This window comes from Rhagoletis zephyria, unplaced genomic scaffold (genome assembly GCF_001687245.7).
Source record: "Rhagoletis zephyria isolate East Lansing unplaced genomic scaffold, Rhagoletis_zephyria_1.1 Rzeph_scaffold_03703, whole genome shotgun sequence".
Taxonomy (NCBI): domain Eukaryota; kingdom Metazoa; phylum Arthropoda; class Insecta; order Diptera; family Tephritidae; genus Rhagoletis; species Rhagoletis zephyria.
Genome location: NW_016160786.1, coordinates 48,371 through 59,481, shown reverse-complemented (window position 1 = coordinate 59,481; position 11,111 = coordinate 48,371). Strand labels below are relative to the sequence as shown.

Genomic DNA, 11,111 nt, shown 5'->3' with positions numbered 1-11,111 from the left:
TGCTTCAGATGTGGCGCTTTTAGAATAGCCCTTCGAACGGTGGATTTGCTGGCTGCAACATTTGCCATTTTTTTAATTTTTGCTGTTGAAAGGGCGGAATTCGATGCAATCCTAAGGATTTTGCGAGTTTCCTTCGGTGTCAAAGCCATCGCAGTTCTGCCTTTGTAGTTCTTACCATAGGAGGTACCTTGTTTCATGTAATGATCCACAACATTTGGACTTCGACCAATTTTTTTGGCAATTTGGCGATTCGAAAGTCCCTCTGAGGTCAAGATATCGATTTGTCCTTTTTCGCGATCAGTTAAACCTTTCTGCTTTCCCATTTTATTAGAATTGAGAAGTTTTCGACCAAACACAATGAATACTTAAAAAAAAACGATCCCGTTTCACACCTTTATTGCGCAAATAATGTAGGCAAACTGGGCGCCTCTATTCAAGTGAACCAATAAATCAAGCACAATATTACAGCTGCTGAAGTTTTACTGCTGTGAAATACCGATAGATGGAATAATATTTTGATGCATGTTTATTTTCGAGCAAAGTACAGTCTTAACTTGAATTATCAGAAAACATTTTGTTACTTGATCAAATTCGGTGGCTTTAATAACCATTTTCTTCCATAAAAATTATTGCCTCTAATCAAGTGAACCGGACTATCAGCATCTTCGGTAATCGACTTTCCCAGCTAAATATTCGCTCGGAAACACTCTTAAAAAAACCGACATAAGCGAGCAGTGGAACCACACAATGTGCCCAAGCAGTGATATGCGTTAAAGAAGTAATTGGATTTCAGTGAATGCGAAAAAAAATGTTACATAGACGATGAATTTCCCGTTGCTGCAGGGAAAAAATGTGACGCCTTTAAGGGCACAATGTGATCGGACAACTATGCAGGATAGATATGAACAAAATTGTGTCAAGATATCGCGGATCTCTCGGCGAGATTCGGAGACTTAATTGACTTTCCTCTAGTCCCTCTGGTCGGGGTATAACATACGTATAGCTGAACCTGGTCCCTGAGGTTCGCTAGATACATAGCTTCTGGTATGCATGGGAAGAAGAGCGGCTTCAGGGAAGTAGCTGCAGGTAGCACCCAACAGGAATTATGTTATGATCCTTAACTGGGAGGATTTGGGCCTCGCTATGCAAAAAACTTGTACAAGTTGGTACCCATTGTTACCAAATCGTGTTCGTTTGGCCAAAAACCCAGTAAAACTTTGCAAGGAGAGAGTACAATTTTGACATTGCATTTGGACGGAAGTTGCAAATTAGTGCAGGGAAAATTTTTGCAGTAAGAATTTGCAAGCTGGATTGGAATAGAACTATTTTATGGTGACAGGTAACAAGATCAACGGAAATAAAGTCAATTGACCTTATCTCCGTTGATCTTATTACCTGTCACCCTATTTTATAGCACAAAAGCGTAAATGATGCCGAGAAAACTAGTTTTTGAGATCTACCGGTCCGTTCACGTTGGCGACGGTTACCAAAGTAGGTGAAATGACGGATAATTGCGATGGTTTGGACATGTCGTACGCATGAGTGGCGATATTCCGATGAAAATGCACTTCGACTCAGCAGCTATGAGTGAACAAGGAAAGCAAAGACACCCACACAATGAAAGAACCAAGTGCAGAAGGAACTGTCTATCTAATAATATGTAATTGGTGCAACTTAGCTAAGGAGATGGAGAATTGGGTGCTCAAGTCGCTCGCCGGCAGCACTTAGAGCAAAGACGAAAAACGTAGCTGGCAACATACAAGGCGATTGGCCGGCCGGTTCTGAACTATGCTGCACCTGTTTGGTCGTCGAGGACTAGTTGGACTCAGTGGACCAAGCTACACACTTATCAAAACGCAATACTTCGGAGAGCGACAGGGTATCTTCTGATGTCGCCTGAGCACCGCCTGCACAGCTATAGCTAAACCCTTCCTATAAGTGAACATAACAAAATGCACAGCAAGCAGTTTCTGCTGGGATGCCACAAATGCGAACACCCCAACAGACCCTTTGTCAGGTGGGGCCTCCGCCCAGGCACGTCAGAGGGAACCTCTTCGTATACATATACGCAGCCCAGGCATACAAAGACCAACCACTGGACTCGACGACGTACCGACGACTGATCAGCAGCATTCATAGGGAGTCGGTCACCACCTACCACGACTGCCGGCCTATTAATGCCGTGATCGGAGCTCAATCACCAACTGTAGCGGATACGAGGTTTCAACTGCCAAGATGGACCCGAGTTACACTAGCCCAGTTACAGTTTGAATATTGTAGTCATCTCAGCGGCTACCTGTCGCAACTGCCCATCTTGGGTCTGCCGTTAGTTGAGCTTCACGACAACGATTGATGGACAAACCAAAATAGGCGGGGCTTAGTAGTGGCGCTACAAGAACAACAAAAAAGTGATATCAGTGTGGGCCAAATTGTAACTGGGAAAACCCTATACGAGTACATATGTATTCAGAGAACCTAAAATGCTGTCGCTCGGGCGGTTACAGCGCCAAATAAGAAGAAAATACTGTTTCATAGACTTAAATGTTTTACACACAATTCAAACAAACAAACTTTCACCAGATTTTATTTATGAGGTAGTGTTTTATTAAAAAAGTAACTATTTTATATGAAATATATGTACATAGATAAACGTAGGAAAAAAATAAACAAACCCATACATACATATCTGCAAATTTTCTATAAATAAAGTTAAGATACTAAACTTATGTATTTATAATTAAACTATGCAGTTATGTATTGGTACTTAACCGGTACTTCCTAAACCCGTCCCCTCAGTTCAACGCTTGATGCACGCGTTGCAAGAAACGCACAGGTCGGAACCAAGGCAAGAGTACGGGTTGCGTTGCACGCGTTGGCACGTCTGGCACTTCTATGCTGGCCTCGGTGGCTTGTTGATTCTTTAGCCACGTATCGAATACTTCGGTGAAGTCATTGCGGAAACGTTTTGGAAATAATTCTAAATTGCTGCCTTGAAACGTATTCTGCCAGAGTTCGGTGCCATCGCGGATGCCAGAACGTAGACCTTCACCTATATCCGATTCTTGTATATTTCGTATGGTATTCTTGATTACCTCTCCAACGGGTGCCATTGAAGCGTCTTGCGAATCGGAAGTCTCATTTTCTTCAACTTCCATAGCCGGTTTTTGTGATTTCTGATGACGCCGAAAGAGCGGTGCTGGACGTAGCAAACGATTGGGATGATCACTAAACCACGATTCGGGTTTCTCGCGCGTACTGTCATCTTCATTGCGTTGCGTCTCGCGTTTCTTGTTGCCACCGCTGGCGTTGGCGCTGGCGCTGCTCGCCTCACTTTTGCGCAGCGGCGCTGGACGCACTAAAGTAGTCGCAAAGTCACTAAACCAATCCAGATGCTCTGTTGAGCGGCGTGGACGAACCGCAGCTGATTTGAGTGCTTTCTTGCTTTCGTTCGCCTGCAGTAGCATGTTGCTTTGCGTGGGCGTGTATGGGCGGTAAATGGAAATAGTTGCACGTTTTCTAGGCATGGCTGTTAGAGCGGCCGCCGCGCGCGTTTGGTCCACATCGAATTGCATAGCTGTGCGCATGAAGCGTTCGCCGCTCGATCCTTGTATGAGCACTTCGAATGGTAGCGCTTGCACTTGTGCATCTTGCTGCATTGAAGCAATGCATTCGGCATTTGTGAGCGGCGGTTGTGTTTTGGTGCTGTTACGCTTTTGGCCACCTCGATGAAAAGCGCTGTGCTTATCGAACTCACAGAGGCATTCCTCGCCGCAATAGAAACCCATGCAGCCGCATTGTTCGCAAAGCGATTGACAACTCTTCTCCAAACGCTGCTCCTGTGCTTCATTTTTGCCCCAAACTCTGGCCTTGGCTAGCGACTTTTTCTGGTCGAGCGGCGTTGCTGTCGTTATGACGATAATCCAAACCAGCAGCAGGCCCACGGTGTACAACCAGAAGTGGGTGTTGGATATGTGTGCGGATGGTGGCATTCTAAACTACGATCCGTTATACGAGTATGCTCTTTTATGGATTTTTTTTTTCGTTTTATCTACCCGATTTACTGGCGACGCGCTTGACGGTTTTTTGTCAACTCAATGCTGATTTAATGCGATTAATTGATTTTATAATGCACTCACAATTGGTGTTGTGGTCGATTGCATGTTTCTGCTACGAGTAGTATGTATTTCGAGCGATATGTGTTCTCAATGTTTATATGTACATTTCGTAATTTTCATTTTAATATTATTATTTGTTTTTTTATTTTTTATTTTGTTTTTCATTTTCTCACTGTCTTCTCAATGCTATTTTGCACCGAATTGAGTATTCTGCTTTGAATATTGTTTTGGCTTGGCTCATTGAAGTGTCGGAGAATCTGCCGACGTTAGCAATTTCAAACAGTTGTGGTCACTAAATACATAGCTTTGGCGATATGCTAAAGTAGCTCAAGTCGATATGAATGCTGGTGTATTATTAATTTTGATTTTAACACTGTTCTCCTTAAAAGTAGTGGAGGTATTCTGTTGTCTTTAAGCTATAAGTTTTCTAAAGATTAAATAAAAAAATATATATATTTTTTTTAAACAATAAAAACTAAAATTAAAAAAATAATAAATTAAAAAAAGAAAAAAAATAAAAACTTTTTAATTTTCTATTTTAAACAATGAAATCTCAAAATTAACAGAAAATTACCGAAAAAAAAGAAAATATTAAATAAAATATAAATATATTTAAGTTTCCTAAAAATTTAATTTAAAAGATGTTTTTTTTTTTTTTTAATTTATAAAGTTAAAAAATTAAAAGAAAACTAAATTAGCACGGGAAAAATAAAGTAAATTAAAAAACGAAAAAATAAACTTAGAGTTAAAACTAAATGCAATTCAAAAAGTATTCAATATTTAAAACAATGAAATCTAAAAATTTTAAGAAAATCAAATTAAAAAACGAAAAATATATACTATATAAAAATTTAATTAGTGAAGGAAGGTTATAATGAAACAATTTTCTAAAGAATTACAATAAAATAAAAATATTTTGCTTTTTTAAACGATAAAACATGAAATTTAAGTTAAAAATAGAAAAAAATTAAATTAAAATGGGGTTAAAATATAAATAAGGTTCCTAAAAATTAAACTAAATTTAAAGAATTATTTCTTTTTAAAAGGTTGTCTGCAGCTCTGAAGAAAAAAAAATTCATAAAAAATGGCGCACAAGAAATGGAAAAGAAATTTTCCTCTATCAAAATGTATTAAATCCGTCTGCAGCTCTCAAGAAAAAATGCTCGCATATTTATTTATTCAAGAAAGTTTACGGCAACAGCAAAGTACATTGTCAAGCAACAGAAGTAATCAAAAATATTTCTTGCAATTTTTCTTGAGAACTGCAATAAAATTTAAAAACTGAAAGAAAATTAAATTAGAAAAAATAATATATAATAATAATATAATATAAAATTAGTTTCTAATAATTGAAAGAAAATAAAAAATAAAAATTTATCTAAAAAAAATAAAAACTAAAAATTTAAAGAAATTTAAATTACAAAAGAAAAGTAAGAGGAGAAATTAATAAAATAATTTTAGAAATTGAATTAAATTTAAAAAAAAGTTGTTTTAACTTTAAAACAAAAAATCTGAAAATTAAAAGCCAATTAAGAAAAAAATTTTATTAAAAAAAGAAAAAAAATATCGTCGCCCGTATGCCAGAAGCATCAATGTGTAAAAATTGAAATTTTTTTACGAGACTCAACTCTACATTTATACAAATGGTTAAGGAATGAGCCAAGAGCTTGTAAGCAAACGGTTTTGCAGAACGACGATATGCGGTTTCCATGTGGGCATGGTATTCTAGGTTTTGGTATAACATAGAACATCCAAAGATTAATCGAGTCAACCCAATAACTAAAAAAATAATTCCTAAAAAGATAACAAGTAATTTTTAAACAAAAAACAAAACCGACTTCAATTCTCATGTAAAAATTTAAGATTATCGTTAATTTCTTCACGATCCAATTATCGGATCTTAACCAAATTAGTATGGGACCACCCTTGTGGTACCACCTTTCCGATGAAAAAAGAATTATCGAACATACATAAAAAAATAAAAAAATATTCCGACGAACTGATAACCTCCTCCTTTTTTTGAAGTCGGTAAAAAAAGAAAATAAATTTCCAAAAACTAAAATAAATCAAAGGAATATTGATTAAAAAATTAAATTTCTATAAGCCTTGAGTGGCGTCTGTTTTGTTCTCTCTTGTTTCCAGAGGCTCTTCGAGCTGCTTTCCTACATATTTCTATATTGAATTTCTCTCGAGCAAAGTTGTCCGCGGTATAACATCTTTGGGAAATAGGGCTGGGGTTAGGTGAGAGCTTGACTTCTCCACGCTCCTAGCTAATATGACCTTACTTCACTCAAAACTTTCTTTGTCGAAATTAAGTAGAGGACGTTTTGACACCTGCTTTGTTAAGGCTTCAGCTATTGAATTATCTTCAACGCAAAAGTCGGACATGTGCGCATTTCTCCCTTAACTGTGTCACCGGGTCTAGGGCAGTTCTTCCACTACCGCTCCATATTTTACCATAGCTTTTACTATCATGATGTACATCTATCTTAGTATTCCCGTGTTGAAATCCCATAATTTAAACGCTAGGTGTAGCCCATTTTGAACTACATACGATGACCATAAGATTGAGCAATAGAAACATTCTTCCCTGTTGTAACGATACCGGCTGGATTCTATTAACCCCATGGATTTTGTACTGGCGAAAGAACCGATCGCCCAGCGAAAGGATTGGTGAGTATGAAGTATTTGTAGTTTAGATTTCAGCCATGGCCGAGGTGCTAGAGCTGCTTACTACCCCTCGGTAAGTTTTGGGCTCGGGGTTTTGCCCCTCGACTAGCAATGGCAAACCTCGAAGGGAATGACACGAAACTATCAGTTAGTACATTATTTAGTACATTTCTTCAATTTCATTAAAAGCTCTGGGACACGTATTCCCTTCCAATTGAATGAGATGCCTTTTAACATGGTTGTGGTAGAATTCTGCCTTTTAGTTTGTGTATGGTTGAGGGTGTGTGGCTTCTGACAGCCCAACAAAACATTGGCTTTTACAGACGCATGTGTTTTTTACCTCTAGCCTTTTCGCCTTAGGGAGAAGGTGGTCCTGAGGCGACGTAAGGATGCATCCAATGGCGGTTCGGGCAGCGGCGTTTTGACAGGTTTGTGTGGTCCATACGGTAGCGCCGTGGTTTATAAAGACCAGTCGAAGGTTTTTTATGTGGCTACTAATGTCTATCTATTCTTCCCAAAGTGCTACCGTCTAGCGACATGACAACCTTGTTCCTACCTCGTAGCTTGTTGCTAATCGCTGTAGTTTTAGTCAAAAGTCGGTCTCCGAGTTCTTTTTTTACTCTGACCATGTTATGAATAAAGTTGCAGTGGACGTCGTGGGAGATGTCTGAGAGTTGAGTGCTCAAAAAAATGCATGAAAGATCGCTGGTTGCCGAAATAAATCATCGGTGAATGAGGCTATTCTGGGGCGACGGAGGAGAGATAGCAGTTAAACAGGATTGGTGACAGTACGGGGCGTTGGTTGAGCGGTATTTTGACGGTATGCGAAGACGTGACTCCGCGTGCCGGGCACTTGTAGGGCAAATCTGCGTTTATTCTGCTCAGGTACGAGCTTAGCGTGCTCCAGTATCCAGAGAGAAATTTGGCTATGGTAGGGCCCGATACAGGCGAAGCGATCGGCGCTATGCTGAATATCGTCATCGTCGACGAACGTAAGCGTATCATGGCTGACGATGACCCTATCGTCACTTTTACTGACGATGACGATATTCAGCATAAGGCCGCACGTCTCGTCCTTGCAGTGAAGAAGCGAGAAAGTTCGGGAGGTAGCCGTTTAATTTATAGCCAAAGTCATCAATTCCATTTCTGGACGCCAGTATCGGGTAGTCGTCAGCATAAGAGGCAATAGAGACTCCCTTTGGTGGTTGAAGGAAAGCTTCGAGATGTAATAGTTCAAAAGAAGCGGGGAAAGAACACTACCCTGTGGGGCCCCCTGTTTAATTTCTTTTCTTATTTAGATGTTGCTCGGACCAGGGCTCCCAGGCCCTCCGAAGTTGTAGTATACACCTCTAATAACTCAACCACAGCGGCCATTGTCGTCGTTTAAAGTACAAAACTGAATATAGTGAAAGTAGCCTGAAATGGGTTTTCATTAAAATGGAGAGCCATATTGAAATAAGTCAGTTTTTACTTTCTTCTGTAAAATTAGTGCGACCTCACATACGCGGTTTTGCCTTATCTTGATACTCGGTTTTGTAATTTAAACGACGATATGTATGTACGCTTATGTATGTACATAAACACTGTTTTTATTTTATATTTTTGTACCACCCAATTATTATATGTATACAAGGTTACTTCTGAGAAAAAATTTTTCCGCATCTCTTATTAAATTGGATAAGTATACCCGAAGAATATGCAATTATGTACAAACACGTATGTACATATGTACATATTTTACATACTGTTATGCATGTGCAATGCATAAAGGCATTTGAGAAAAATAAATGTGAAGTATTACTAAACATAGCGGTTCAAGCTGACATAGAATACTGTTTCATACTTTTTAGTAAAAGTATAAAACCCTGGTGGGGGATAGTGTTACGATACCGGAAAACGGCAGTTTTACAAATGCATATTCGGCCAAAGCTATATCTTTAGCTATGTAGGTACAATGTGCTGTTACAAAATCAAACTTCTACTTTCTTTATAAACCGCATCTCGCAATAATGTTTCAAAAACATTTGCAAAAAACTTCAGTATAAATCATCAAATACAGGGCTTATTCTTATTTTCCATAGATAAAAAAAGAAATTTACATTAAAAAAATTGCAATTAAAACAGAAATCGTAAACATACATAAATGCATATGTATCAGAGTTCCAATAATCAGTATATCGCACACGATCTTCAAAGGAGACACAACTCAAAATTTAGCATTTTTGAAATTATGCACAACAAATGTACAGAGCTTTTATTTACCTTTCAGCAAAAGCTGGTGCAAATTTTTGTTATCAATTGCTGAAAAAACCTTAGGCAAAGGAGACTTTTTGCCCACATGATCAGCATGAGCTAAGAAATTGTTTTTCGAATTTTCTGACGAGCGTATAATTTTGAGCTGTCACCTTTGAAGATCGTGTGCGATATATGCATTTTGCAATATATTGTATTAAATATTTAATATGTACTCCTCAAACAAACTACCAACGTTTTGAACGTTTTAACGCCTCTTGCCTTTTCCCTTCTTGCCACCAGCGGACTGTTGCGCCTGCACGTGTGTCTGCTGATTACCTGCGTTGCCTTGACGCGTTTTCAATTGTGGTATTCTGGTTGAGACATAACGCATAATGTCCTCACGACTGTTTAGCTCCGGATTGCAGGGTGTTCCATCATCATTGCGCATTTGCACGCGTATGCGACCACGTAGGTGCAGTTCCTAGAAAAAGGAATTAAAGCATATTAAAATAAGAAATGAATGCCGTTTCTTATGATTTGCATTTCCACTTCTTTACCCTGCTACATTCGCGCGAATATTGCTTGTTTTCCACACCAACGCGCAAGTTGGTTACTGATAAGACATCACGGATTTCAGCGTAGGTTGGATTCTCAACGCATACATCTTTTGGCAGGCGTCGTCCTTCCTGGCGTGTCTTTTTACTATTGATGTATGCCGGATATATGCAAACCCAACTGGAAGAGAAAAACCCATTTTTTTAGTCAGGTGCTTGGGTATGAACGTGTATACAGTGCGTACCGTTCCACATCGCTATGCTTTTTGCTGGGATGCCAATTTGTACGGACTGGTTGAGATGCAGCCATGCTAACTTGCTATTGAATTGTTTAAATTCTATTAACTTTTGTGCAAATCCAGTAAAACAAGTGAAATTTTGCGATACTCGGAGAAAAAATTGACAGCAAAACAAGAATTAACAACAAAACCGTTTGACACGTTGCATTTGCGCGTGCTGCCATACTAGAGGAAATTTAATAGGTGATTTTTGAAATATCTTGTATTGCTCAAAGAACGTAAATGTACGTAATGTTACGTTCTTTGGCCAAAATAACAGTTCCTTTACGCTTTAATTTTGTTTTGCATCCACATGTTATTGCGCATCGGAAAAATGTGGTAATCGCTACAATAAAAACCTAAAAAAAAAACAAATGCATGGAAATTGTTTTTATTTGAAACGGAAACTCTACTCCATTCATGTAAGTGTCACACCTCATACAGTGCTTCTCAAACTGCCTTTGTTTACATCGCGAATACAATTGTCTGGCTGTCAGAGAATCAGCTGCTCGCCGTATATTGCTTCGGCTTCTTTCCATTCCGTGTGCAATCTGCTCCAAGCAGACAAGTCGATCAGTCGTGTGGAAATAAAGTGNTGGCAGGCGTCGTCCTTCCTGGCGTGTCTTTTTACTATTGATATATGCCGGATAAATGCAAACCCAACTGGAAGAGAAAAAAACCCAATTTTTAGTCAGGTGCTTGGGTATGAACGTGTAAACAGTGCGTACCGTTCCACATCGCTATGCTTTTTGCTGGGATGCCAATTTGTCCGGACTGGTTGAGATGCAGCCATGCTAACTTGCTATTGAATTGTTTAAAATTCTATTAATTTTTGTGCAAATCCAGTAAAACAAGTGAAATTTTGCGACACTCGGTAAAAAAATTGGCAGGAAAGCAAGAATTGACAACAAAACAGTTTGACACGTTGCATTTGCGCGTGCTGCCATACTAGACGAAACTTAATAGGAGATTTTTGAAATTTCTTGTATTGCTCAAAGAACGTAAATGTACGTAATGTTACGTTATTTGGCCAAAATAACAGTTCCTTTAAGAGCGAAATACACCACACAAGCGGTTTGACAAACCAAGCGAAATTTCCCTTTGCTTCAAGCCATTTGTGCTGTGTATGGGGGTGTTTGAAGGTTTGACAAACCGCCGTCAAACCTTCAAACACCCCCATACACAGCACAAATGGCTTGAAGCAAAGGGAAATTTCGCTTGGTTTGTCAAACCGCTTGTGTGGTGTATTTCGCTCTTAA

At 38.8% G+C, this 11,111-nt stretch overlaps 2 protein-coding genes across 3 annotated transcripts; both read right to left on the bottom strand.

The window, feature by feature from the left end:
* Positions 1-2,742: 2,742 nt before the first annotated feature.
* On the bottom strand, positions 2,743-4,466 carry LOC108369486 (uncharacterized). The gene has a single exon (XM_017624605.1). The coding sequence runs from the start codon at positions 3,987-3,989 to the stop codon at positions 2,793-2,795; it is 1,197 nt and encodes a 398-aa protein (XP_017480094.1). The 5' UTR covers positions 3,990-4,466; the 3' UTR covers positions 2,743-2,792.
* Positions 4,467-8,820: 4,354 nt separating this feature from the next.
* On the bottom strand, positions 8,821-10,774 carry Srp19 (signal recognition particle 19). 2 transcript variants are annotated; one of them, XM_017624604.1, is made up of 3 exons: positions 10,581-10,774; positions 9,578-9,755; positions 8,821-9,501 (listed from the first exon to the last, which is right to left on the bottom strand). In XM_017624604.1, the coding sequence occupies exons 1-3, from the start codon at positions 10,643-10,645 to the stop codon at positions 9,286-9,288; spliced, it is 459 nt and encodes a 152-aa protein (XP_017480093.1). In that variant the 5' UTR covers positions 10,646-10,774; the 3' UTR covers positions 8,821-9,285. The 2 variants fall into 2 exon arrangements, with proteins under 2 accessions (XP_017480093.1, XP_017480092.1); XM_017624603.1 differs by lacking the exon at positions 10,581-10,774 and adding an exon at positions 9,820-10,028.
* Positions 10,775-11,111: the final 337 nt, after the last annotated feature.

Coding starts and splice junctions, on each gene's coding strand:
- LOC108369486 (XM_017624605.1), bottom strand. CDS start 3,989: ATGCCACCATCCGCACACATATCCAACACCCACTTCTGGTTGTACACC.
- Srp19 (XM_017624604.1), bottom strand. CDS start 10,645: ATGGCTGCATCTCAACCAGTCCGGACAAATTGGCATCCCAGCAAAAAG. Junction 9,756..10,580: donor AAGCATAGCGATGTGGAACG/GTACGCACTGTT, acceptor TTTCTCTTCCAG/TTGGGTTTGCATATATCCGG. Junction 9,502..9,577: donor ATTCGCGCGAATGTAGCAGG/GTAAAGAAGTGG, acceptor TCCTTTTTCTAG/GAACTGCACCTACGTGGTCG.